This window comes from Canis lupus, chromosome 38 (genome assembly GCF_048164855.1).
Source record: "Canis lupus baileyi chromosome 38, mCanLup2.hap1, whole genome shotgun sequence".
NCBI classification, from domain to species: domain Eukaryota; kingdom Metazoa; phylum Chordata; class Mammalia; order Carnivora; family Canidae; genus Canis; species Canis lupus.
Genome location: NC_132875.1, coordinates 6,319,239 through 6,344,739, shown reverse-complemented (window position 1 = coordinate 6,344,739; position 25,501 = coordinate 6,319,239). Strand labels below are relative to the sequence as shown.

General features: G+C 48.0%; 1 protein-coding gene and 1 long non-coding RNA gene across 2 annotated transcripts; one reads left to right on the top strand and one right to left on the bottom strand.

Moving 5' to 3' along the window:
• The first annotated feature begins 170 nt into the window (after window positions 1–170).
• ALDH9A1 (aldehyde dehydrogenase 9 family member A1) lies at window positions 171–20,243 on the top strand. Its single transcript, XM_072814625.1, has 11 exons — window positions 171–394; window positions 2,681–2,826; window positions 6,009–6,138; window positions 6,384–6,518; window positions 7,771–7,967; window positions 8,967–9,107; window positions 11,046–11,234; window positions 11,456–11,543; window positions 12,803–12,944; window positions 16,428–16,540; window positions 19,532–20,243. The coding sequence occupies exons 1-11, from the start codon at window positions 214–216 to the stop codon at window positions 19,624–19,626; spliced, it is 1,557 nt and encodes a 518-aa protein (XP_072670726.1). The 5' UTR covers window positions 171–213; the 3' UTR covers window positions 19,627–20,243.
• Window positions 4,537–6,016, bottom strand: LOC140626868 (uncharacterized). Its single transcript, XR_012025863.1, has 3 exons — window positions 5,836–6,016; window positions 5,585–5,725; window positions 4,537–4,733 (listed from the first exon to the last, which is right to left on the bottom strand). It is a non-coding gene; the product is annotated as an uncharacterized lncRNA (long non-coding RNA).
• Window positions 20,244–25,501: the final 5,258 nt, after the last annotated feature.

Sequence of the window (25,501 nt, the reverse complement as noted above, 5' to 3'; positions counted from 1 at the left end):
CAGGCCGCACACCGCCCCTCCCCGCCCCTCCCCGCTAGCCTCTCTCCGCCGGCCCCGCCCCTCCCCGGCTCAGTCCCGAAGCCCCGCCCCGAAGGCCCCCGCCGCTCGCCCTTCCCCTCGGAGGCCCCGCCCCAGGCCCCCCCAGGCCCCGCCCTCCCCGCCCCCGGGCCCCCGCCGCTCGCTCTGACCCCGGCCCCGCGCCGCGCCGCCCCCATGCTTCTCGGAGCCGGCCTGGCGGCGCTCGCTCGGCTTCCGCGCAGTCTCCGGCCGGCTTCGCTCGCAGCCATGAGCACCGGCACTTTCGTGGTCTCGCAGCCGCTCAACTACCGCGGCGGGGCCCGCGTGGATCCCGCGGACTCTTCCGGCACCGAGAAGGCGTTCGAGCCGGCCACGGGTAACCGGAGACCCGAGGAGGGGCCTGGGCGGCGGGCGGCGGGGGCCGGGATGCAGGGGGCGGCGGGACAGAGGGACGGGGGTAGGGGGGGCGGGGGGCCTGGGCGGTGCAGGGGCGGCCGGGCCTGGGCAGGGGGGCGGCCGCGGGCCTGGGCAGGGGGGCGGCCGGGCCTGGGCAGGGCGCCGCTCGGAGCTGCCCGCCGCGCCCGGCCCGAGGTCTTGCACGGCCCCGGGCCTCTATTGAGCGCACCTGGCAGCCGGCACAGGTGAGGACGGTGCGGAGGCAGGTTGTGAGCGCGGGCAGTCAAGGCCCCGGGGCAGACAGGATTGCATCTGCCCGGGACAGGAACCGAGTCTAGCAAACCGGTAAAGCTGGGGGGCTGCATGGGGCGGCGGGGAGTCGTGGGTAACGCGACGACGGCCTGAACAGAGCCTACAGAGCCACGATGCCCGAGGTTGTGCCCTTTTATTGACTTTTTTTTTTAATAATAATTATTTTTTTTTATTTATTTATGATAGTGTCACAGAGAGAGAGAGAGGCAGAGACACAGGCAGAGGGAGAAGCAGGCTCCATGCACCGGGAGCCCGACGTGGGATTCGATCCCGGGTCTCCAGGATCGCGCCCTGGGCCAAAGGCAGGCACCAAACCGCTGCGCCACCCAGGGATCCCTGTTATTGACTTTTAAAGTTAGAACAGCAGTAATGTTTTCAGCAACGTGCACAGGCGACGGCTAGGATCTCCACAGAAGGACGGGCAGGTGAAAACACTAGTGGGGAGAACGGAGATGCGTGCGCAGATGACCCCAATGACCGTGAACTTTGTGGCCACCTCCTAGCCTTGGAAGATTTCTGTGCACGAATCAGAATTCGGAAAGGGGAAAAAAAGGCCAGCTCTTTTTTTTTTTTTTTTTTTTTTTTGTCCCGTGCTTCACGCTGCCAAGTGCTGGGCCCTGGATCGGCTCTGAGAATTCCAAAGATGTCGCAGCTAAAAGGGAAAAGTTTTGGGTGTGGGTTTATGTTTGCTTTGCTGAGCTTTATGGAATATTTGTGGGGAGAAATATGTAAATGTTTTGTGTAAACCAGAAAGGCGGGTAGCCAGAGGGACAAAACTGGATTGCAAAGGACTGCAGAATTTAGGATTGATCAGTCATGCTACATCACAGAGCAGCAGTAACCTTGTCAGAGCAGGAAGGGGCTACAGGGATCAGCAGATTTCCTGGTGGAAACAGCCTCTCCGCCCCATCCCTGTAATCATATAGGAGAAAAGGAAAAGTTCTTTATTTTAATTACCTTCAGTGTGTGCAATCCTTAGCCTTTAACAACTGGCTGTTCGAATTTGCAGCAGAAACTGCAGGCTTGTGAAATCTTTCTGGAAAAAAACAGAGTCTCTGGAGTTCTTGTGGGAGGGAAAAGGAACTGTGGATTTGATGTACTTACAGAACTCTTGTTGGTAGAGTCCATCACAGCCCTTGGGATGTGGGCTCATATTTTGCACCAGGATAGGGAAAGAGGTTGGAGTAAGAACAGGAGAACCTGGGCTTTTTCATACTTGAGAAATTTTTCTTGTGTTTTAGGGATATGTTTTCCTGATACTGCTGTTTATTATCCATATTCATGAAGTATCACTAGTATGATATGACTTCTATAGAACATGGACCAGTGATTTAAAATCCCGAGTTCGGGGATCCCTGGGTGGCTCAGCGGTTTGGCGCCTGCCTTTGGCCCAGGGCGCGATCCTGGAGTCCCGGGATCGAATCCCACGTTGGGCTCCCGGTGCATGGAGCCTGCTTCTCCCTCTGCCTGTGTCTCTGCCTCTCTCTCTCTCTCTTTCTCTCTATGTCTATCATGAATAAATAAATAAATAAATCTTTAAAAAAAAAAATCCCGAGTTCATAACCCACGGGACTGAGTACTTTCAACTTGGATTTCGCAAGACCTTTGATATTCTCAAACACTGTTAAGCAGAGTTGCAAAACCCACTTATAAAATAGAGGAGAGAGAGTTTCTTAACCTGAGGTTACTACTGTGCTTAGGGCAAAGGACACAATCTGTAATTCTGGGATCTGGTGAAGTACGTTTTCCTAGAGAGAAGTCTGCAACTTTTATTAGATTCTTAAAGGGTTCAGTCACCTTGAAATAGAGGTCAGAACTGCTGGCATAGGAGCGATCATTAAATCAGACCATAGTTAAAAACAAGATAGAGGTCACTAAAAGGTAATTTAGATACCCAGTACTTTCTTGAAAGATGAGGCAACAGTTGGAGATAACCCTGTGTTTCTTCTTACAGGCCGAGTGATAGCTACTTTCACTTGCTCGGGGGAAAAGGAAGTAAATTTGGCTGTCCAGGATGCCAAGGCTGCCTTTAAAATATGGAGTCAGAAATCTGGCATGGAGCGTTGTCGAATTCTTCTGGAGGCTGCCAGGATAATAAGGGTATGTGTTACTTCCTCTTTCAGAAATATCCCCTTGCGTTGCTCTGAGGGTTCCTCATGATGATTTACAGTTAGACTTTAATGATCCGTTAGGTTATGCCTTTTTTTTTTTTTTTTTACAAAATTGAAAAACATTTTCATGTGATCACCTGGGTATATAGGACATGCTTTCTGTGAGTAATGGCCTTCTGGAGCTTGGCTGTCTGTGACATCTCCCTTGGCAGGTGGTTTTCTCCATCTTGGTGCTTACGTATCCTTTGCAACTTGTCTCCTTTCCTTTTTAACTTTGTGTATTTGTGTCCTTTACTTTTGCTCTGATGACTCTTAAGTCTACCGTTCTTTTTTCATGTACATTTTCTACCTCAACTACCTAGGAAGATTTTGTACATTTATAGATGTTCCCTTCTTACAAAACAAAGTTAAGGGCCTCCTGGGTGGCTCGGTCAGTTAAGCAACTGACTCTTGATTTTGGCTCAGGTTGTGGTCTCGGGGTCTTGGGATTGAGTGTGTCAGGCTCCGCAGGGCATCTGCTTGAGAGTCTCTCTCCCCCTCTCACTGTGCCCATCCCCTTGCCCCCCCCCCCCCCGCCAAATGTGCTCGCTCTCTCTCTCTCTCTCTAAGTAAATAAATAATTTTAAACTGGACAAGTCTTTTTTAAAAAATTTTTATGGGACACCTGGATGGCTTGGCAGCTGGGCATCTGCCTTTCAGCTCAGGGCGTGATCCTGGGTTGGGGGATTGAGTCCCACATCGGACTCCCTGCATGGAGCCTGCTTCTCCCTCTACCTGTGTCTCTGCCTTTCCATGTGTGTCTCGTGAATGAATGAATAAATAAATAAATAATTCTTAAAAAATTTTTTTTCATTTATTTATTTTGAGTAATCTCTATACCCAACGTGGAGCTTGAACTCCCATCCCTGAGATCAAGACTTGCATGAACCCCTGAACTTTTTACAGTCTTAAAAAGCAAAAGGACTAGAGATCTTCGTTACAGAAAATGAGAAGATTCAGAAGGATGTACACCAGAATATCCAGAGCAGTACCTTAGCATGAGTTTTTTGAGCTCCAGTCCCCACAAGGGGTCTCTCTCAGTGAGAGCCACATGTAATGCTGTTGTAGGCAGAGGTTGCACCCCGGAGGGGAACCCTAAAGTGATAGGACTCAGTTTACACAGGAGCTGCTCTCTCTCCTGGAGCAAGAGCGATGACTCCCTTAGCAGATCTCCTCCAGGGTTCAGGGGGAAGGTGTTACCAGGTTTATTACCCTGGAAAGTACGCAGATGTCTCCAGAAATGTGAAGCAGAGGGCTTCCTATCTCCACATCTCTCCGGGCAGCTGTCTTTAGGAGACACTGTGTCTGCCTTCCAAGACCTCAGCCTCTCATTTGGCTTGCCAGGGTTCTCTGCTCAGAAAGCCTGGGCCGCACAGGATGTCACAGTGTTCATGGAGAATTTCCTCCCAACTAAGTATTTTCCTCTATCGTTAAAAGTTATTTTTAATTCTGGGGCACCTGGGTGGCTCTGCTGGCTAAGAGTCTGCCTTCAGCTCAGGTCATGGTCCCGGGTCCTGGGCTCGAGCCCCGAGTCGGGCTCCCTGCTCGGTGGGGGGTCTGCTTCTCCCTCTCCCTCTGCCTCCCCCCAACCATACTTGTGCTCGCTTGCTCACTCTCTCTCTCCCAAATAAATAAATCTTTAAATAAAAAGTAAATAAAATAAGGTAAAAATATGTTCTATTTACCCAAATTTTTACCATTTCTGGTGCTCCTCATCCCTTTTTGTGTAGGCCCAGATTCCTGTCTGGTATCCTGTTTTTTCTTCTTGAAGAAATTTCTTTGGCATCTATTATAGAACAGGTTGTCGGTGGTGCTCTTTCAGGTCTTGTGTGTCTAAAAGTCTTCATTTTGCTCTGTCTTTTGAAAGAATTATAAGCCTATAAGTCTAGGTCAACAGGATTTTTTTTTTAGTGCTTTAAGTATCAGGAAGGTCTAACTGAATTTCTGCCCTGCTTCTATCTCTTCCCGGGGCCTCCGGTTACACACTGGGCGGCTTGAAGCTATCCCATAGCAACTAGTGCTCTGTTCGTTTTTTTGCCTATTTTTTTTCTCAGTATGTTTTGGTTCGGATAATTTCCAGTGTTAATTAGAACTGACTGACTAAGAAAACCTGTCTTCACACAAATGGCAGAGTGGGCTACCCAGAGCATCTGCAGATCTTACCTAGCTTGTACTGGGCGGGAGGCCGTAGATAATTGGGCAGAGGTCTGAAGGGAGGGGGGGAAGGAGGGCCCTTGGAGTAGTTAGTGTTGGGCCCCGTGTAGTAGACAGAAGTCCTCATCTGCTGCCTGTGTCTGAGAGCTCAGGGTCTGGGCTCATTTATTGAGCACTTACTAACTCCCTGTTTGAGAAATCGGCTTTGTGAAGGCAGAGAATGGATCTATACATTTCGACTTAGGACAGTGGAAGGAGTCAGTGAACACTATGGATACCTCTGGCCTTGGTAGACATATAGTGTGTTCAGATCTGACTGTCAGACTTTCCTGGTGATTTTTATATTCGCCCTCCCTTCCTTCCCGAGGTGTGTACTGTGGATGTGGGCTTGTTGCCATTTCCTTTTACTTCTGGTCAGCCTCACCGCTTACCAGATTTAAGAAGACAACGCCGCATCTTGTTGATGGTTCAGTGCACCTTGTGTGTGTGTCCAGATAGTCACCCTCTTGTTTATTTTACACTAGATCCATAGCCAACGTCTATTTCTTACTCACTCTGTTCATTCAGCTCTTTTATCTCTGGGACAAAGAAAGGCATTGTTGCACTCTTCTCTTTAGTCCCATTTCCCAATCATCCCTGCACCGTCTCCAGCACTCCAGCATCTGTGAGTCGTGTAGCTACAACTGAGACAGAATCTAAAAAGAGAATTGATAAGTACTGACAATTAGAACATAATTATCTTGTGATTTTCACATGCTGCGTGTCTTTGGGTGAATTGAAGCCATGTGTGTCCATAACCTCTTACCTGCCAGTCGTGTGTTTGGCTGTTGCGTACCATTTCCATAATGATGACTGTCTCTTTATACATGTGAGCACATATGTGCACGTACATATGTATTTATACACATAGTCTGAGTATAGAATATATTGAGGTATATGGTAACATGACTTAAGCCTAGTGTTCTGTTTTACCCAAAGGAACGGAAGGATGAAATCGCCACCATGGAGACCATCAACAATGGCAAGTCCATCTTCGAGGCCCGCTGGGACATTGACACTTCCTGGCAATGCCTGGAATACTTCGCAGGCTTGGCTGGATCCATGGCTGGTGAGCCCTTGCCTGGCCTTCTGTGTGAGCTGACGGGGAGGTAGGCAAGCAGGTCCTGGTGGAGGAGGATGAAGATGCGGACACCAACACACACCTGGGTTAAAATCCTGAGTTTATCACTCTCTGCCTGGATGACCCTGAGAATTACTTTGTCTTTCCTAACTGAAACTGTGGGTTATCATAGTTGGCAGGGGCTTGGGAAGAGCCGTCCTGCGTTCTCCATGACGCCTCTGTTTTCCTCTTAGGCGAATATATCCAGCTCCCTGGCGGGTCCTTTGGTTACACCAGGAGAGAACCGCTGGGCGTATGCGTGGGAATAGGTGCATGGAACTACCCCTTCCAGATTGCCTGCTGGAAATCTGCTCCGGCCTTAGCGTGCGGTAAGAAAGAAAGAATCTTCTACTTGGGAGACCATTCCCTCCCTGTTCTCTACCTGTCACCTGTTGGTGTGCACGTGCACACACACACTCATTCACACACTCACACCCCACGTCAGAAGGGGCCTGTGCTGGGGTGCCAGAGCCTCACAGGACCTGCATCCCTTACTCCCCACCCCCCGAGAGACCTTACAGCGTAGGTCATACACATGGATTGCATCTGCATTATTCCCACTTTATTTATCTAATTTATTTTTGTTACAGAAAGGAGGACTGTTAATTTTGGTCTTGGAGGTCTTCTTTTTTCACTGTTGAATTAATTCAGATTTGTGCTACCTAAAAGTTCTCCCCCCACTTTAAAAAAAAAAAAAAGATTTTATTTATTTATTCATGAGAGACACAGAGAGAGAGAGAGGCAGAGACACAGGCAGAGGGAGAAGCAGGCTCCATGCAGGGAGCCCAACGTGGGACTCGATCCCGGGTCTCCAGAATCACTCCCTGGGCTGGAGGCGGCGCTAAACTACTGAGCCACCCGGGCTGCCCGTTCTCTCCCTTTCTGCACGAGAACTGTGGAATGAATTTCTGTAGAGGGAGTTCAGCTGCACATAAGACGCAGAAGATAAACTTCCTCCTTTATTTGTGTCTTAAGACAAATGATAAACAAGGCTTCCATCAGAGAAACTTTGGCTGGCTGATGTAAAAAGTGTCCTCCTATTACTTAAAGAGGAATCGGGAAAAGAGGATTTATTCTTAGAGAAAAAAAAGTCAAAGGTTAAAAAAAGCATCACGATTAGGACATGGTGTCAAAATGCAGCTTTTCTCGTGTTGCTGCCTTGTGTCCTTCTGCTTTTTTGCACGTGCCCTCCCATGTGAGACCGCAGCAGCTGTGACCAGAGTAGAGCTAAGTCACCAGTTTGGAGACTCTCATCCGGTTAAGCTTTATGGTCTCCAGTTCCCACTTCTGTAAGTTGGGAGTGAGCGCGGTATTGCCGACTGCTGCAGCCCGTGCGTAGCAGGGCCTGGAAACGCGAGTGGAAGGTATCTCCGGTTGGGCCTGAGCAGGTGTGGCTTGGATCTGCGAAAGCGGAGAAGCCGAGGAGGGAAGAGCAAGGTGTCTGCTGCTGAGCGCCAGTGCGGGTCTGGGCATTGATGGGGGGAAACACTGGAGGCTGTTCTTGGCTTGTCCTCCTGTCCTGTGCTCAGAGGATCACCGGTCTTAAAACATCTTCTGTGCTTGTGTCCTGGGTTTGTGCAGGTAACGCCATGGTCTTTAAGCCCTCCCCCTTCACGCCCGCGTCGGTGTTGCTGCTGGCCGAGATCTACACGGAGGCCGGCATGCCCCCCGGGCTCTTCAATGTGGTGCAAGGGGGGGCTGCCACCGGCCAGCTCCTGTGTCAGCACCCTGACGTGGCCAAAGTCTCCTTCACCGGAAGCGTGCCCACCGGCATGAAGGTAGAGATGAAACCAGTATTGCTTCCCACAGACGGCAGTGTGGGGCCTCCCCAGTGTACGTGTCTGAGGCTGATCATCTGATCTTACCCAGCTTCTATCGGGAGGGGGGCCAGAGGCATCGGGGCAAAGATCTGGAGTGTCCTTTATTTCTTTTAAAGATTTTATTTATTAGAGAGAGTGAGTGCACAAGCAGGGACAGAGGCAGAGGGAGAAGCAGACTCCACGCTGAGCAGGGAGCCCAACTTGGGGCTCGATCCGGGGACGCTGGGATCATGACCTGAGCTAAAGGCAGATGCTTAACTGACTGCCCCACCCAGGCGCCCTGAAAAAAAGTGTGAAGTGGGGAAGGTAGTGGAGTGGAGGTAGCCTCGAGGGGATGGAAGTCATCACCTCCTGCCTGTGTCTCAGAGCGTGGGGTCTCGCTGCCACTTGGGTCTTTGGTGTCTTAACCCCCCTGTCACAGCCATCTCGGAAGGGTGTTTGCTCAGTCTATTTCTGATGTATTAATTGCCAGCCTTGAACACAGTAATAATAATAATAGAAGAGTTTCTGACCAGGACATGTGAATTAACAGTATTTTTATTCCTTTTTTTTTTTTTTTTTTAAGATTTTATTTATTTACTCATGAGAGACACACAGAGGGGCAGAGACACAGGCAGAGGGAGAAGCAGGCTCCTCGAGGGGAGCTTGATGCGGGACTCGATCCCAGGACCCTGGGATCACGCCCTGAGCCCAAGGCAGATGCTCAACCACTGAGACACCCAGGCATCCCTAACAGTATTTTTTAAATGAATTCCCCTTCAGAATGTCAGGTGCAGTCCTGTGGATTCTCTTCAGGGTTCTGGAAAGGGATAAGTAGCGGAAGGGCAAGGCTGCAGACAGGAACAAGGCTGCAGGTCACCCGTAGTTGGAGATGCCTGGAGGCCCAGGTTCTACTTGATGAAACTTGCAGTTTTATTCGTGTTAAACTTCCGAATATGTTTGTTCTTGTTCTGGAAGATCATGGAGATGGCCGCGAAAGGAATCAAACCTGTTACCTTGGAACTGGGAGGCAAGTCTCCCCTGATAATCTTCTCCGACTGTGACCTGGAGAATGTGGTGAAGGGGGCGATGATGGCCAACTTCCTCACGCAAGGCGAGGTAGGCACCTGGCCCCAGCAGACGGTTAGAAGGAAGCTCCCCCCTTCACCTAGTAGCATGTTTTAAAGCTTTTCATTTTGAAATAATTTCGGACTTACAGAAGCATTGCACAGAATTCCCGTGTACCCTTGAGCCACGATTCTCAAATACTAACATTTTATCAGCTTTCTTCTGTCATTCTGTTTACCTTTCTGGACATACCTGTGCATGTTATCTTTTTCTGAACTGTTTGAAAGTTGCAGACGTAAGACCCATAACTTCTACATTCCTGCGTGAATTTCCTAGAAACAAGTGCATTCTCTTATGAAGCACCGTGCGCTTAGTGAGATCAATAACCTGATCTGTTACTCAATCTGCAGCTCTTATTTCTCATGTTGTCATTTGTTTGACATTAGTCCTTTCAGCAAAAACAAAACAAAAGCCCACACAGTTTCTTTTTTTCTGGCCCAAGATCAAATCCCGGAAGGTGCGTTGGCTTTAGCTGTTGTATCTCCACAGCCTGGAGCAGTCAGCTTTTCAATTATTCGTATCTTTCAGGACCTTGACATTTTTGAAGAACACAAGCTATTTATTTTGTAGAATGTCCCTCGTTTGGGGTCTGTCGATGTTTCCCTCTTTTTTTAAGATTTTATTTATTTGGGAGAAAGAGAGGCAGATTCCCTGCTGAGCAGGGAGCCCAATGCAGGGCTCGATCCCGGGATCGTGAGGCACCCAGGCACCCCTGGTGTTTCCTTTTGATAAGAATTGGGTTATGCATTTGGGGCAAAAAACACCACAAAAGTAAAGTTGTGTCCTTCCCAGAGGTGGGGTTGTCTGTGCTGCGGGTGGGTCTCCTTCGTGGGTGAGACATGTCACATGAGAGAACATGCCAGAGGACTCGGCCCCTCCTGCTCTCCGCCACTAGTCTTAACACCCTCTGAGGATTTTTGCTGGAAACCTATTACGGTGCTCCCCAAATGGTGACTTCCCAATTCCGTTCTTCCTTCTACATGTATTAATTAGTTCACTCTCCACTACAGGAAGGCACCTTCCCTTCTCTCGTGCTGCTTTTTTTCACTCATCGATTTGTGTTATTACAGACCATGGGTTCTTACTTCATTTACAGATTACAGTCCATTTACTATCATTAATTTTGATGCTCTGATAATTGCAGATTCGGCTCACCGCAGCTCCTGGGAACTTTTGATAGATCTCACTATTCTGTGAGCATGAGTAGTTGGCTCTGTTTGCGGGCTTTGTATCCATGGTTCTGATAGCATTGGAACAGTATTTGTGCTCGCATTCTATGGAAGGATCTAACTGGTCACGATTGATTTGTGGTTTTAGGGACAGACGTTCTCTATGAAATATTTCAGGTTTTTATTAGGCTCAAGCCCTTATTAGGCTCAAGTTTTGTTTTGTTTTTAAGATTTTGTTTATTCATGAGAGACCCAGAGAGAGAGGCAGAGACACAGGCAGAGGGAGAACCAGGCTCCCTGCGGTGAGCCCGATGTGGGACTCGATCCCGGGACCCTGGGATCATGACCTGAGCTGAAGGCAGATGCTCAACCACGGAGCCACTCATGCATCCCTCAAGCCCTTCATTGTTAATCTATTTTTACTGTCCCATCCCCTCCTACTCTTAAAACACAGGGCCCCACTGAGCCTCCAGTGGGAGGCAATAGGAGAGGTCGCATGGCTCACGTGGATCTGTGAGTGGCCTTTAGGAAAGTAAACAAACAAAAAGCTCTAACTTTGATCTGGAAGGGCAGGCAGTTTCTTGGCTGATGTGCTGTTATGTCCACAATTCCATATGTGATCCCATTCAGGATGGGGATAGTTTTTAGAGCTGGAACTAACCTTTTAAGGGGGTTATACTATCTCTTTTAAGATTAAGGCTGTTGGATTCCTCCCTCTTCCCCTTCCTTACACACATGCACATCTGTGTCCGTCCTTCAGGTTTGTTGTAATGGCACAAGAGTATTCGTGCAAAGGGAAATTCTTGATGAATTTACAAGGGAAGTGGTGAAGCGGACCCAAAAGATAAAAATCGGAGATCCCCTCCTGGAAGATACCAGGATGGGCCCCCTCATCAACCGTCCACACCTGGAGCGAGTCCTTGGGTTTGTTAAGCTGGCAAAGGAGCAGGTGAGAAACCAGTGGCGATGGGATGGGGTGAAGAAGAGGGGACTTACTGCACGTTTCCTGCACCCATACCTGCTGGGCTTACTGTGTCCTCACCTGTGTTCTGCTCTGTACCTGCCGGGGAGTGACTGGGCGTCCGTTCAGGACACGCCTCACGTGTCAAGAATGCATATCAGGCTGTGCATTTAACAGAAAATTTGCATTCTTTTTTCTTTTTTGGGCAGGGTGCTAAAGTGCTCTGTGGTGGAGACATACACGTACCTGAAGATCCCAAATTGAAGGATGGCTATTACATGAGACCTTGTGTACTGAGTATGTCCTCCTCTTGTTCACTTTTAAACAGTTTGAAGTAAATGTCACATTGAAAAGGATATTTAAAAAACATGAATATGGCATAAAGCAAGTGTTGGTCAACTGTGTCCCCACAGCTCAGATTTAAGGAGAAGTTCTCTGTCACCCTGTGTGCACTACCTCTTGGACAACTATGTGTGTTTACCTGAGCCTTACTGGGCCTGCACCTGTTGTTCTGGAAACAAGGAACTAAAAAAAAAAAAAGAAAAGAAAAGAAAAGAAAAAAGGAAGTGCATGGTTGATTAAAAAAAAAAAGAATGCATTTTGTTTCTCAGGAATGTTGCTGAAGAATATGTTTTTCTTTGAACTGTACATCATCAGTATAATAAAACCAATCTGTCAGACAGTCTGGCAGTATTTTTTAAATGATGTAGTAGATTTTAGCACCTCCTTTCCATCTTAACCATCTCCTGGTTGGGACAGGCAAGTGTATGGTCCTTCCATTGTCCTCCATCCCTTCACTCGGCCCCTACCCTAGAGGTGCCCACTGCTCTAGGTCATGTTGTTCTCATGCTTTCCTCTGCAGTTTTACAATAGATCTTAGGATCCCCCCAAAATATCAGTAGTTTGTTTAAAATTTTATTTATTCAGGAGAGAGAGGGGCAGAGACACGGGCAGAGGGAGAAGCAGGGTCCCTATGGGGAGCCCGATGTGGGACTCGATCCTGGGATTCCAAGATCATGACCTAAACCAAAGGCAGATGCTCAACCACTGAGCCATGCAGATGTCCCAATATCAGTAGTTTAATAGGCTTTTAAAAATTCTGTTCACATTGAATTATGTTGTTGGAAGGTAGGTCAGCTGATTTTTGCCCAAGGTTGACAATGGTGTCCGTTTTCAGCACTTGATTATCTGATGCATTTTAACCCTTAGCCTTTGCTAAAAAAAAAGATCCACTTGAGATTTGAAAGCTGTGAACTCAGCCTCCATACCATGGATTAGCTTATAGTTATTAAGTGAATAGGAAAAGCTTAAAATATATTTTTAAATAAAAATACAGGTTAAACAATAGCGTGTATGGTATTAACCCAGATGTATTGAAAAACAAAGGTACGTGTAAGAAGGAACGGAATGTGCATCATAATATTGATAGTGGCGTGTAGAGTAGCGTTCTCAAGCCGTTCTTACGGCTCTGTATCTCAGCGCTTATTGTGAAGACATTCACGCACCAAGCATGATCGTTCCTTCACTGATGTTTGGCTTTATTACATTGTTCGCAGCCAATTGCAGAGACGACATGACCTGTGTGAAAGAAGAGATCTTTGGACCAGTTATGTCCATTTTACCATTTGACACTGAAGCTGAGGTTCTGGAAAGAGCCAATGATACCAGTTTTGGCTTAGCAGCTGGTGTCTTTACCAGGTATGTGGGGAAGGACACTCAGGCAGCCTTGCAGGAATACAGGGATCTCTGCCCAGTTGCTCGGGGAGCCCATTGCTGTCTTTTCCTCTCTGGAGTTGACATTTTCATCAGCATTTTCTGCTTGCTCCGGGTGAAGTTAGAAGGTGCCAGAGTCACATCTCGTTGTTTGCGCTGAACGGCCAGCGTCCCCTGCCGTTGAATTTAAATTGAGCTTTAAACAATATTGATGAAAATTCTATCCTATTTCATTCCTTCATTGAACAAATATTTAAGGTTCTGATCTGAGTAGAGAATCAGGTTGAGTGTCTCTTGAAAACCTACATGTCCAGGAATTTAGAACCTATAAGCATATAAACACGGGGCGGTGCTCTTCAAAAACATGATTTTTCACGGCTTTAGAATAGTTCCTAATTGGAATGCATTGTAAAATATGTAGGCCTCTTTTTGATTGTTGCATATGTATAGAATATTGTTTCCACTTGTGACTCTTGTAACTAAAATTGGGATTAATATCTTTGTGCATAAACTTTAACCAATATACTAAAAGTAAAAATGATTTGGGAGCAAAATTTCCTTGAATGTGATTGCAGATTGCTTGAGCATATACAGACTTTGATTAGTCTTTGGCAGCAGTAGGCAGTTCTCTAGACTGCTTACACTTGGAATTATGCAGTTTCTTTGGTGGTATATACAAGGTTCAATTTTTTTTTTTTGTAGTTTTGTGGTGAGGCACCTGGGAAAGAAGACCCAGGTCTCCACTGGAGGGCCTGATGAATGAAATAGCTTCTCTTTGAGCCCTGAAGAAAGAAAAGGTTAAGGAGCTGCTGCTTTTTTGTTTGCTTGTTTCTTAGTAGATTTTATTTCTTAGCATAATTTTAGGTTCACTGCAAATGGGAGGCAAGGCACAGAAATTTCCCGTACACCTTCCCCCCATCCTGCCCCCTTATCATCCACGTCTCCCACCCAGGGGTCATTGGTTGCAGTTGATGAACCTACTTAGACATATTGTAATTGCCCAAAGACCACAGTGACATCAGGTTTATCTTGGTGTTGTAGGTTACATGGGTTTGGACGATGGTATCCACTGTTACGGTGACACACAGGGTAGTTTCACCTGTGTGTCACCATAATCCTCTCCTAGGAGCTGCCGTTTTGATGGGAGGATTTGAACGGGTTAACTCTTGCTCTTGCTTTGACCCCACAGTACAGATAAAGGCAATCCCAAAGGTTGACCCTAAATGCTGTTACTTTTCTAATAGCTTTAGGATAATTCACATACCATACAATCTACCCACTTAAAGCGTATGGTTCAGTGTCCTTTAGTGTACTTATTTACAGAGTTGTGCAACCATCACCATATAATCTAATTTTAGAACATTTTCATCATCCCACAAACAGGAGCCCTTAGTCCTCATTTTCCCCTTCCCCCAGGCCCTGGCAACCACTAGCCTTACTTGCTTTCTCTACAGATCTGCTTATTCTGGATATTTTGTAAAAATGGAATCATAGAGTATATGATTTTTTTTGTGATTGGCTTTTGGGGGGTTTAACTTTTATTACTGTAATAAACACATTTTTATAGTGCCTCATATATATATAATAGCATGTACATTGTATTTAATGCTCATGTCCACACTTCTTTTTTTAAAGATTTTATTTATTTACTCATGAGAGACATAGGCAGGACCCCAGGATCACGACCTGAGTCGATGGTTGATGTTCAACCACTGAGCCACCCAGGTGCCCCTCATGTCCACAGATTTTTGTGTTATATGTAACAGAGATTACATCAAAATTCTCATGAGGGATCTATTTTGCTAACATAAACCAATTTAACTCAACCATTTATACATCACTTCAACTACCCAAATAATGTCGACTACCAAATAATACTATCAGAGTATTTGGACTGATGGACATGAGTCAACACAGTTGAATTTTCTGCTTCTCAGTATATTTGATGACATATCTTTTTTTTTTGTAGTCCATTAAGATGATTTTAATCCACATCATGTTTATGATATACACATTTGCATGGGTTATCAAACTTGGTGTCACAAATATATTGAATACTACATTAACAAAATGCAAACGATAGAGACTAGACTGTAATGTAGATTCCTTTTTTTTTTTTTTTAAGATTTTATTTGTTTGAGAAAGCAGTGGGGTAGGGAGGAAGGGAGAGGGAGAAGCAGGCTTCCCCCTGAACAGGGAGCTCAGGATCCTGGGATCATGACCTGAGCTGAAGGCAGACGTTTCAGGAACCGATCCACCCAGGTGCCCCTGTAATGTAGTTTCTATAACCCACTGATCTATATAATTTAGGCATAAAATATATCTAATTAAAAATTTTCTTTCTTTCTTTTTTTTTTTTTTTTTTGATTGGCTTCTTTGACTTAGAACGTTTTCAAAGTTTGTGTCGCACCAGGTATCAGTGGTTCATCCTACTGTGGAATAATATTCCATTGTATGCATACATTTTGTTCATTCACCAGTTGATGGACATTTGGATTGTTTCTGCTTTTTTGTTATTATGAATAACACGTCTGTGAACACTTATCTCTGAGCCTTTGTGTGGGTATGTTTCATTTCTGCCTGGGGTAGATACCTAGAAGTGGAATTGCCGGATCATGTGGTTACTGTCTCTCCTTGTGGTTTCAGCCATCCTGATGTGTGTGAAGTGGTGCCTCAGTGTAGTTTAAAAAAAAAACAAAAAAACAACCAACCACATTTATTTGTTTCTTAGAGCATGAGCAGAGTGGAAGAGTGGGGGCACGGAGGGAGAAGCAGACTCTCCCTATAGAGCATGACCCTGAGATCCTGACGTGAGGTGAAGGCAGTTGCTTCACTGACTGAGCCACCCAGGTGCCTCTCAGGGTAGTTTTGATTTGCATTTCTAGGAGTTGTCTTTTTTTTTTTTTTTTTTTAACTTTTTTGATAGTCTCATTTGTAGTACAAAAATTGTCAATTTTGACACAGTCTCATTCTGTTCTTTTTGTCTGTCACTTTTGGTATCTTGTCTGAGAAGTCTTCTTCTAACCCAGGGTCAGGAAGATTTATTCCTGTTTCCTTTGAAGAGTTTTATGGTTTGTACTGTGTAGGTCTGTGACCCATCTGAGTTCATTTTTATATATGGTGTAGAAAGGGCTCTACCGTCATTCTCCGTGGCCATGTGGATGGCCAGTGGTTGTGGCACTGTTTGTCACAGAAACTTTGTCGCCCGAAGTGTTTTACACCCGCCCCCCCTTGCTGCTACTTATTTTGTAGATGCTTTCAGATGAGACCATAAAACTCGAGTCCTTATCTATTTTGCCTGGATGCCACAAGCTTTTATAAAGCTTGTAAAGAAACAAGAATTAGGCAATATTTTGAGACCTTTAGAACCCGCAGCCTAACTTCTTATTAAAGTAGTCGCAAAAGAAATTATGAATAACCAGCACGTTGGTTTCCTTTTTGTTGTTTCTTGTTTTTCCCCCTCCATAGAGACATCCAGCGTGCTCACAGAGTGGTGGCTAAGCTGCAGGCTGGAATGTGCTTCATTAACAACTACAACGTCAGCCCAGTGGAGTTGCCCTTCGGTGGATATAAGAAGTCAGGTGAGGAGCTGGAGAGCGTGAGAGCAAACCTGGTCTCTAGGGCTGTTGGCCGCACTTCAGACCTTCGAGACCAGGTTCCCAAACTTGTCTGAGTGTCAGAATCACCTGAGAGAGTAGACTGATGCCCGGTCTTCCCCAGACTCCCTGCAGCTGTTTCAGGGAATGGAAACCAAGCATCTTCTTTTTTTTCTTTTCCCCCAAAAGCTGTCCAGAAGGTTCCTTTTTTTTTTTTTTTTTGAAGATTTTATTTATTTATTCATGAGAGACAGAGAGAGACAGAGACACAGGCAGAGGGAGAAACAGGCTCCATGCAGGGAGCCCGATGCGGAACTTGATCCCTGGACTCCAGGATCACACCCTGGGCCAAAGGCAGGCACTAAACTGCTGAGCCACCCAGGGATCCCTGTCCAGAAGGTTCTGACATGTATAAGCCTGGCTTATGAACTGCTGGTAGACATCTCAGAAAGGTCTACCTTGTGGGTAGAATTACTTTTTTCCCCTCACATTGCGTGATTGCTATAGGCATAAAGCCACCCCAGAGATTCCATACTAGGGATGTTTGTCGTTGTCCACTGTGGAGCCTTTAGACGTAAAGTGGCTCTCGCATCTCAGAAAGCATATAGTCCTCTGTTTTATTGTTTTTGTTTTTTTTTAAAGATTTTCTTTATATATTCGTCAGAAACACACAGAAAGAGGCAGAGTCACAGGCAGAGGGAGGAGAAGCAGGCTCCATGCAGGGGACTCCCCCAATATGGGACTCGATCCCAGGACCCTGGGATCATGACCTAAGCCAAAGGCAGATGCTCAACCACTGGACCACCCATGTGTCCCTACTCATTTTTTTTTTTAACAACGGTCATTCTGGTTATGCTGGATGCCACCCAGGAATGTTGTCCTTAGGCTGCTGCCCGTTGCTTACATTGACTCAGTCATTTGTGCAGACATTACTGTAACCTGGTGCAGGTGGAAGTCCAGCGTATGAGGAACCTCGAGGCAGCTGGGATAGAGCCCTTACTTCGAGGTTCTCTCTTTGGAGATGGTTGCCCATAAATATTCTCTAATCTCCTATACCTTTCTCTGAAAATTGTTCCAACTCTATAGGGGCCCCATGCTAAGAGTTTCCACATTCTGTTACTAAGGTGCCCATCACAGTGTTGGCAGACCTACAAACCCCAAGGAGAGCTGATGAGATGATGGGTGTTAATTTGAGAGTTTTATTTAATACTTGCTTTGTTATTACCCTGGCCTTCCCTGATCCTGCTCCCCTGATCACCTTTGTCCCTGCCTGGGGCCCAGAGGAGCTGGACACATAGGCACAAAATGCAGAGCAGGAACTAGGATGCTGCTTTATTAAATATGTAACTCCTGGTGTGGAGGAAAGTTTGTTTGGAGCCTGCAGCGTAGGCCTCAAAGGGGCCTCCTGGGCCAGCTTTCCCATCCTCAGATCAAAATGTTTGGATCTGTGCACTCAGGCTTGCCTACCTGCGATGAGAGCAAGACCAACATGTGGCCAGGTCTGCGGAGCAGCACCTGGCCCAAACCGCCCCACTAGCTGTGTGCTCAGAGCCTGTGGAAGGGAACAAGGGATAGAGTGAGGCCTTGCCAGGGCCGGTGTATAAACCACCTTTCGAATAGTGTCGTCTAAGGACATTATTTGTGGGGACCAGGCCTCGCCCTTTGGAGGCAGACCCTACCTGAGCCTGAGGCTAACAGGAAAAGCCAGGCAGGTGCGGAATGCTATCCTTGGAACCTGTGACCTTCTATCCAGGCATCGCTTAGACTTTGAGTAACCTGAGCTGCCCTTGTGAGTTGGCAGTGTGTAAACAGCAAGCTACTCTTAACAGATTCAGTGTGGGCAGCCCAGGGTGGCCCAGAGGTTTGGTACCACCTTTGGCCCAGGGCGTGATCCTGGAGACCTGGGATCAAGTCCCACGTTGGGCTCCCTGCTTGGAGCCTGCTGCCTGTGTCTGTGTGTCTCTCTGTCTCTCTCATGAATATGTAAATAAAATACATAATAAAAAATTTTAAGTAAAATATTAAAATATTATTTAAAAATATTAAAAATATCTTAAAATATTAAACACAGATTAGTGTAAGAAAAGGTTAAAAAATCAAAAAAAAAAAAAAGAAAAGGTTAAAAAATCTATTAAGTTAGAGTTAAGTTTTAAGTGAACACCAACTTTTTTTTTTTAAGATTTATTTATTTATTTGAGAGGGAGGGGGAGAGTATGAGTACAAGTAGGGGCAGGGGAAGAGGGAACAGGAGAGAGACAATCCCAAGCAGATTGTCCGCATTTTCCACATTCTGTTACTAAGGTGTCCTTCCCCATTTGGACCCTGTGCAATCAGATCTTTGTATCTCTATTAAGTTTCATAATCTCAAAGTTAGTCTGTAGGTTTAGCTTTAAAGCAATAGAGGTTATCTATTCTTTCCTCCTTCCCTTCCTCCCTCCCTTCCTTCTTGAGAGAGTGCAGTTGGAGGGGGAAGGTGAGGGGCAGAGGGAGAATCTTAAGCAGATTGCATGCCTAGCGTGGAGCCTGACGTGGGGCTCGATCTCACAACCCTGAGATCACGACCTGAGCTGAAATCAAGAGTCAGATGCTCAACCAACCGACTGAGTCACCCCGGCTCCCCGAGTTAGCATTAGCTTTCAAAGGCGTCCGCTGATGGTTGTAGAGGCTGCTTTCACACTTGATAGAAAAGCCTGAACGTCTTCAGATCTCAGCCCAGAACAGCAGGTACCTAAGTTAAGGTTCCTGTTGCAGAAACGAGACGTGGCTATTTCCCTGTCCTCATCCCCAAAGGCCAGTGGGTCACTTTTCCCCGTGCCTAGCTCCACAGCTGACATGTGCAGTTGAGGATTTTGTCCCAAACTTGTCGGTTCTGTGTGCTCCCTGCCACTGGGGTAGGCCCCGCCTGTGTCCTTGAAGGTCACCGTGACTTCAGACCACCGTAGTGGTGGCTCTTCCTCACCCTGCTCTTCCTTTCAGGGTTCGGCAGAGAGAATGGCCGCGTGGCAATCGAGTATTACTCCCAGCTGAAGACCGTGTGCGTGGAGATGGGTGAAGTGGAGTCTGTTTTTTGAAAATGTGCGGCGTGGCTGGGCGTGGAGCGAGGACTGGATCTCAATAGAGGCCGTACAGCTGCCTTCTGTTCCAAACCCAGAATTGTGTCTTTCGGGATAAGAGAGTGGCCTCAGTGTTCTTCATGGCTCGGTCCCCTCCCTAACCGAGAATGTGCTTAAGTGCCTTTTAGATACTAATCAGGAAAGCTGCGATTGTCCCCAGAGCAAATTTTCTGTGAAATCTTTAACACACTTCTGGAGAACGGGGGCGGGGGGCAGGGTTTTGCTGGTCCCACAGATCTGACCCACTGGCAGTGCTCAGCCGCCGGCTTCAGCGAACTGGCTCGTGGTTCGGTTCCTGGCGGAAGAAGCCGAGATGCTTTTCTGCTCATTGACGTGTTTAAGCCCTGGCCCCTTGTCATTTCATTGAGAAAGCTGACAGTCGGGAGCGAGATGACAGGGTCACACTCTGTGTGAGGCTTACCCTACCAGAGTAAGCACCTGGTTTCCACTTGCGCCAGTGGAGGAGACCGGCCTCCAGCCCTTGAACGACAGCCTGCTCTCTTTTTAAATACACCACCGAGCTGTATGCTGCCACGGCACACTGAAATGAAATAAATCACCCTGTTAATCTTGCAGCCTCATGTTTTAAAGCTAAGCACATCTCCGGGGTCCGAATGTTGACAGGGTAGGGTTGAAGTTAGACACGTAGCACAGCAGATCAGTCCTTTGCACTGAGTACACAAGGATGGGCTTCGGGCGCTGTAGCGAATGTTTAAGGCCCGTGGAACCTTCTAGGCTCCATGTCCTTCCCCCCCCCCCCCCCCCCCCCCCCCACACGGAGTGCCTGTGCTTGCAGAGCTGTCCAGGCACGGTGACTTCTCAGCCCGTCGCAGGGGTCCTCACCCTGCCCCTTTCTCTGCCTTTTAGGGAGACCGTTTATGTCTGGGAGCTGCATTGGTCAGGGTTGGCCGGAGACACAGGAGCACAGAGTAGAGTAACGGAATAGGTAGGCACGTACAAGGGGACGTTTATTGTAACAGTCGGCTCACGGATCATGGAGGCCGAGGAGGCCCACAGCGTGCCATCTGCAAGGTGGAGACCCAGGAAGGAGGGTGATGTGATTCGGTCCGAGTCTGAAGGCCTGAAACCCGAGGGGGGCCGAGGGTTTTAAATCTGAGTTCCAAGCCCTAAGAACCAGGAGTGCTGGTGTCTGAGGGCCGGAGAAGATGGATGTCCCAGCTCCAGCAGAGATCGAACTCCCCTTTTCTCCCTCTTTTTGTTCTGGTTGGGCCCTGCCCAGGTTGGGCGATGGCCACCCACCCCGGGGAGAGACCTCTGCCTTCCTCAGTTCACCAACTCAATGGCTGAAACCTCCTCACAGGCACACTCAGAAATACTGTTTTATCAGCCGTCTGGTCATGCCTTAGCCCAGTCAGGCTGGCACATGGAAGGAACCAGCACATAGCTGATTTAGTAGTCGGGTAAGGGATGGTTGGCCTCCCCGGGCCCACATCTCATGGTGTGTTGTGATGGGCCAATACTGTAATTTTGGAGGATGAGAGCAACTGCATCAGCCTCTCGGTATTGTTTGTTTTTTTTGTTTTCTTAAGATTTTATTTATTTATTTGAGAGATTGCACAGAGGGAGAGGGAGAAGCAGGCTCCTGGCTGGGTGAGGAGCCCAGCTCAGGCTCCATCCCAGACCCTGAGATCACCATGTGAGCTGAAGGCAGATGCTTGACTGAGCCACCCAGGCGCCCCAGCCTCTTGGTGCTTATTTGCACGGAGGGCACGTAGGTGTTGGGAGCAAGGCCAAGAGTGATCCCATGGTGGGTCTGGGGCCAGGGGGTTGGGGGGCGGGCAGCGCTCCTGTGACTCACGCAGTGGGAGCTGAAGTTCCTCTAAAGAGAAGAGGGCAGGGGAGGGGGAACCGGCCTTTGAATCCTCGCTGTGTTCCTACTGCCCAGTCCTCAGTGAGTGCTCCTGCGAAACCGAAACTGAAACCGAAGCAGGATACTGGCCCTGATGTTGAGAGGAAGAAACAATGGGGGGAGCCAGGTGGGTGGGGCTTCACTTCCTGTGCTTCCTGCCTGCCTTCGATTCTGGAACCTAGATGGCCTGTACTGGTTTCCCAGGGCCTAGATGGCCTGTACTGGTTTCCCAGGGCCGCTGTGACAAGTGACCCCAAACCTCCGACTTGGAGCCCGGGGTGGTTTCCCTGGACTGAAATCCAGGCATCAGAAGGACCAGGTCCTAACTCTGGGAAACGAACTAGGGGTGGTGGAAGGGGAGGTGGGCAGGGGAGTGGGGCTGACTGGGTGATGGGTGCTGAGAGGGGCACTTGACGGGATGAGCACTGGGTGTTATTCTATATGTTGGCAAATTGAACACCAATAAAAAATAAGTTTATTAAAAAAAAAGGACCAGGTTCCTCCAGAGGCTGCAGGAGAGAGTCCCTGAGTTTGCCTTGTCCAGCGTCCCGAGCATCCCTTGCATTCCGTGCCTCGTGGTCCCTTCCTCCATGTCACGGGCCAACAGCTTAGCATCCTCAGCTCCCCCTGCTTCCCGCTTACGAGGACACAAGGGATGGCATCTGGAGCCCACCCACTGGCTGCGGCAGGACCATCCTCCCCTCTCAGCTCCGCCCTCACCTGAAGCGCACCTGCACACCTCTTCCTGCCTTGGAAGGTGACACTCAGGTTTCTAGGATTAGGACTAGGGCGCAGCGCTCTTCGGCGGCCACACCCCACAGGGTCCACAGTGCGCTCCAGGGTGTCCTCGGCCACGGCCCTGCAAACCTGCCCGGAAAAGTAATGATGCTGACCCCGCACATTCCAGAAACACCGGCCTGGCCACTTTCTCCCTCCTCATCTGTTCTCTTCCAGGGGAAACCACTATTACCTTTTGGGCATTTCTGTCTCCAAGGACTTTCTTACAGGGAGGAACTGCAAACGACTCCTGCCTCCTGGTGACCTGTAAAACGGTTGCCGCTCCCTGCCCGGTCCAGGGGTCCTTTTGGCCAGGCCAGGAGTTGATCGGCCATTGGTTTTAGGATAGAAAATGGAGCTTTTTTTAAAAAAAATGGAGGCTCTCACTTTTTACTCCATTCCAGACATGCCAGCTCTCAGAGCCACAACTGTCAGGCCGCTGGGCTCAAGGAAAGTACTGCTTGCATAAGTGAATGGATCCCATCGCTACTCAGGGTGGCCCAGGGACCAGCAGCGTCTGCTTGTTAGACCCCCAGAATATCCATGTCCCCTTAGACCTAAGGACCAGGATCTGCATTTTAACAAGACCCCCAGGGGATTCTTACGCACAATAGTTGGCCAAATGCTGCCCTTAGAGCAATGGTTCTGAACTTTGGTTGTTCCAGAGAATCTTCTGTATTTAAAAAATGCTTAAAAATTAAAAAAAAAAAAAAAACAGATTCTAATTTAATTGATCGGGGGTATGGCCTGGTCATCCAAATTTGGGTGGTCCCCGCCAAGCTGGATTCAGCAGACAGGTGGAGAACCACTGCTTTACTGTTGTGCCGCGTGAGGACAGTCGCCACGAGCCACATGTGGCTACTTACGTTTACTTAAAGAAAAATTCCATTTTTTGCTCACTTCAGCCACATTGCACGTACCTAATGCCACACACGGGCAGTGGGTAGTGGGTACTGTGTTGGACAAATGCAGATGTCAAATCTTTCCACAGTGTCAGATGGTTCTTTCGAACAGTGCTGTTTATTAGCCAAGGACTGGAGACACTTGTTTTCGAGTGAGTTAGGAGACCACTTCGGGGGGCGAGTGCTGTGGGAGACGAAGAGGGGAGTGGGGGCCCCTTGGATCCTAAAAGGGTAGGTCACCGGGTTACCGACTCCCGATGAATGAAGCTTTACCAGCAGGCAGCGCCGGCGCTCCCCACAGCTAGGCCTGGAACCGAGCCGGCCCTAGGCCTGGGCTGCACGGTGCACGGTGCACGGACCGTCATTCAATCCTCAAGAACTTTATATACCAAGTGTCCTCGTTTTTCCCAACTTGGAGCTGGGGGAGCTGAGACTTAGGGGAGGCCAATCAGCCTGGCCAAGGGCACACCACTTCCCGCGACGAGGGTCACCTGCACTGCAACGTGGATAAACTAGCCCAGCCTGGTTCTCTAGCTTCCATCTACCACGAACCCAGAATGTGCTTCTCCATAGAAATAAACCCACCCTCTGGAACATACCCTGCCAGAGAAGAGTGAGCGGCAGTTCCTATACCCTTTCTTTTCCCCCTTGCAGGTGACAAGGGAATTGAACCTTAAGTAGCTTGTCAGACCTGGTGATTCCCTATGGCAGAGATCTGCAGGCTGGATTTGGCCAAGCCCTGGGGGCCGAGGGGGGCCTGGGGAAATAAGGCACCGCTCTGGGTGCCCCCTCCAACCACAGCACCATTTCACGTGGTGGGCTTCCTTATAAAACCCCCCTTGGAGCCCATTCTGTAACAGCAAAATGACAACGATGGATCACAGGACTTTGTAAAGCATCTTGTCAAGACTTCAAAGGTGAAAATGCCACATGGTCCCCAGGCCTCCCCTGGGTTGCATCCTTGACACCCAAACTTCGTGTGACGAGAAAGGAAACCACAAGCTCTCTAATCTGAGATGCGCTTCTCATGAAAAAATAAACACAAAAAACCAAAACCATAACCCTAGCCTATTATAAAGTCCTAATTTTGTTCAAGTCTGGACCAAAAATACCATTCATCATCACCATCATTTTTATAAAGGGCATTTTATTTTTTTTAAAGATTTTATTTATTCATGAGAGACAGAGAGAGGCAGAGACACAGGCAGAGGGAAGCAGGCTCCATGCAGGAAGCCCGATGTGGGACTCGATCCCGGGTCTCTAGGATCATGCCCTGGGCCGAAGGCAGACGCTCAACCGCTGAGCCACCCAGACATCCCTATAGGCATGGACATTTTAATAGAAAAAAGAACGCAAGTTAAAGCTTTATGAAAATGGTCCTCATTTTCCTTATTTTGCTCCATGCTGGGGAAAACTTCTCATGAACTACGGCAAAGTGTACACTGGTCCCTCCAGGCTGCTCACCCGATGGCTGGAGCGCTCCAGGTGGTCGTGAGGCCACGGCTGACCATGTCCCGTGGCTAACCAGAACATTCCAGCTGTAAGTGATGGAGGAGTAATGGGGAAAGCATGGAGTTTAGAGTTGGGTGCGGGTGCAGATCCCATCTCTCATTCTCACAGGCTAGTGAGCACTTGAAATGTGACAGGAGCAGTTACAGAGCTGACTTTTACTTACATTTTATAAATTTGGATGTAAACAGTCACATGTGGCTCATGGCTACTGTACTGAAGCAGCACAGGTGTAGACACTGCACTACTGTTAATGGAGCTCACGGCCACATTCACCCCGGGGCAGCCCTCTCATTTTGCCAGCCAGCACCCTGCTCCAGGTCAACTGAGCCTGTTTAGTTTTCTACATTTTGTTGTTAAGGTGTCCTCCCCAGGGGCCTCAGTGGCTGAGCGTCTGCCTTGGGCTCAGCGCATGATCCGGGGGTCCTGGGATCAAGTCCCGCATCAGGCTCCCCACAGGAAGCCCACTTCTCCCTCTGCCTGTGTCTCTGCCTCATTCTGTGTGTCTCTCATGAATAAATAAATTTGTTTAAAAAAAGAAAAAGATGTCCTTCCCCCATTGGACCTATGCAATCAGATCTCTGTATCTCTATTAAGTTTCATAACTTAAAGTTAGTCTAGAGCTTTAGCTTTTAAGCAATAGAGCCAATCTTTTTAAAAATTTTATTGATTGGGACACCCGGGTGGCTCAGTGGCTGAGCGTTTCCCTTCAGCTCAGGGCATGATCCTGGAGGCCCTTGGATCGAGTCCTGCGTCGGGCTCCCTGCATGGAGCC

Bases quoted from the DNA above. Each gene is read 5' to 3' on its own strand.
- ALDH9A1 (XM_072814625.1), top strand. From the start codon at position 214: ATGCTTCTCGGAGCCGGCCTGGCGGCGCTCGCTCGGCTTCCGCGCAGT. The intron at 6,519-7,770 runs GTAAGAAAGAAA...GGGTTTGTGCAG, and splicing joins TGCTCCGGCCTTAGCGTGCG to GTAACGCCATGGTCTTTAAG. The intron at 9,108-11,045 runs GTAGGCACCTGG...TCCGTCCTTCAG, and splicing joins ACTTCCTCACGCAAGGCGAG to GTTTGTTGTAATGGCACAAG.